The sequence below is a fragment of the Montipora foliosa genome, chromosome 3, assembly GCF_036669935.1.
Source record: "Montipora foliosa isolate CH-2021 chromosome 3, ASM3666993v2, whole genome shotgun sequence".
Lineage (NCBI taxonomy): Eukaryota > Metazoa > Cnidaria > Anthozoa > Scleractinia > Acroporidae > Montipora > Montipora foliosa.
In genome coordinates, this window is record NC_090871.1 from 64,077,214 (window position 1) to 64,079,686 (window position 2,473).

At 29.6% G+C, this 2,473-nt stretch overlaps 1 protein-coding gene across 1 annotated transcript; it reads left to right on the forward strand.

Moving 5' to 3' along the window:
• Positions 1 to 905: 905 nt before the first annotated feature.
• Positions 906 to 1,949, forward strand: LOC137996221 (uncharacterized). The gene has a single exon (XM_068841639.1). The coding sequence runs from the start codon at positions 906 to 908 to the stop codon at positions 1,947 to 1,949; it is 1,044 nt and encodes a 347-aa protein (XP_068697740.1).
• The last annotated feature ends 524 nt before the right edge of the window (positions 1,950 to 2,473 follow it).

Here is a 2,473-nt window from a genome sequence, read left to right on the forward strand (position 1 = left end):
ATTTATTATTTACAGACATTTTATGAAGTCTGTAAATGGTCCAAATTTTCCAGTGTCCGTGTTGATCTGATGAACTTTTATCATTGAATATTCCCATATATTATATGTTTCGATAAAATTTTGTCATTCAATATTCCCATAAAAATTTCTCTTCATTTTTTTATTACATTTGTCAACATATAAAAAATAATATGGTTTACTAGTAGCTTTTTCATATATGTGTATTGGTACATTTAATTCTCTAGATATCATGTGTCTCTCGTTGTTGCTGGGAAAATCAAAAACGATATAATGGCTGCAGTTTAATCGTATCGATTTATCTGTCTTGTAAAATGACTGGCTTAAGTAAATGACTGAACAATTACGATGCCGACCCATTAGAAAATATGAAATCAAGGGCTTTTGGGATTTTTCGCATAAAAAATCGTCAAAAACGACAACTTTTTGTGAGTTGCTATCAAGACTTTCAACAGGTTTTATTTTATCGTTATTGCAATGTAATACATTATAACCAACATCTCTGCTAATATCATCAAAAATTTCGATCATATGCTTATATTTTTCCTGTTCAAGGTTTTTACTATATAAATGAATTTCATCAAAATATATTAACGGTTTCATCAAAATGTGAAAAAGAAGATTAGTTTTACCGCTACCTGAACCACCTGCTAGCAGCATTCTGAATGGTTTATCAGGCATGTATTGGTACAATTGTCTGTAATTAGTGTTTGAATCTTCATAGAAATCGTAATTTGGTATTTCCATACAATATGTTTAGATAAGTTTAGATAAGTTCAGATAAGTTTAGATAAGTTTATATAACATATTATATGGATATTGAACGGTTAGAAAAACTTAGTAATTCAAAGATTTCAGTAGGAAAAAAAACCAGACAGGTGAGAGATATGCTGAAACAGTATAAGGAAGAAAAGCAAGATGCTTATGAAGGATTATCAGAAATGTATAAACCAATAATTGATTCAAATAAAAATACTGATGAGAAGCAAGATCAATTGATAAAACAACTTCAAGAAAATCAAAAAGCGATAACAAGTGGTTTGGAAGATGTTTTCATATTTAACAGATTACCTGAGACAACAACACAAGAAACAAAATTACCACTTGATTACAAACCATCGATGATGGTTAAATCACCACAGTATAAATCTGATTTAGATAAAGGATTTGATCCTGAAGAAATTCAATCATTGATCAAGTACAATCTATTTGCACCATCTGATGTCCTGAAAGGTGTTAGAGATGGGAGTATAAATTTTGATAAATACAATCAGAATTTAAGTAAACTAACAATGAGACTAGGAGGAGATAAAGGTAGACTATCAAAAAATAAAAAGTCGAAACAACAAAACGCGAATGAAATCGATCTCTTAACAAAAGAAATCAAATTATTGCAAAAATACAATAAAAGAATATCAGTGATACCTGAGGGCATTCAAACTATAGGAAAAGGAATTTATACTCAAAAAAGGAGAAATGCTTACAAAATCGACCCAAAAAATGGTGTATATGGTGGTTTAATGATTGATCTACCAAAATTATTTGGTCAATTAAGAATTGTCGCTCATAAGAATGGTGAAAAGGTGTATGATAAACAGGCCGATTTTGATACAATTGATATTTTCACAAAGAGATTTAACAGCCGAAAAAATTACTCGCCATTATCAAAAATGATATTCAATGATTTAAATACTTTGTCAGAAATCCCTATACATAAAACGAGTAATAAATACAAAAAATTAGGTGCTGGTGTTGTTTATTATAATAACCCTGAAGATTTACTATCTCGTTTGGAACTTCTTGGCGGATCCATTTTAGCAGGCAATAATGGTGTTAAAAATGAGTTTTCAGCAGTGGCACATGCATTAAATAAATTAGGTGTTTTGGATAATGACCGATTGAACGATTTATTGAGAGAATATGTAATCTAATATATATGGAAGAGAGATCAATTTATATTTCATCTGTTTATAGAGAAAAAGTAGGAAATAGTAAATCTCATGATTTCAAAATCAAATTAAGGTCAACACTAACGCTTGATCCAAACATGAAGCATGAAATAGCTGTTGACACACTAATGATGACATATTCTTGGCACAATATAGCAGATCATTACAAAAACAATACCATCAAATACAGTCCTGATAATGGTAGTACATGGGAAACAATAACCTTCCCAAATGGAATGTATTCTTACAGCGATATTAACGATTATATACACAAATTTATGAACGAAAAGAATCACAAAACAGAAGATAAATACCATATAAATGTTGTTTTTGTTCTATCAACATATAAAGTCATTGTTGAGATCAACAATAATTACAAACTGGATCTAAGAGAAACGGAATTTGGTAATTTAATTGGTTTTAACAAAAAAATCATCTCAAAAACTGAATACGGTGTACGATTACCAAACATAACTAATAGCATAGACAAAATAAATGTGCACAGT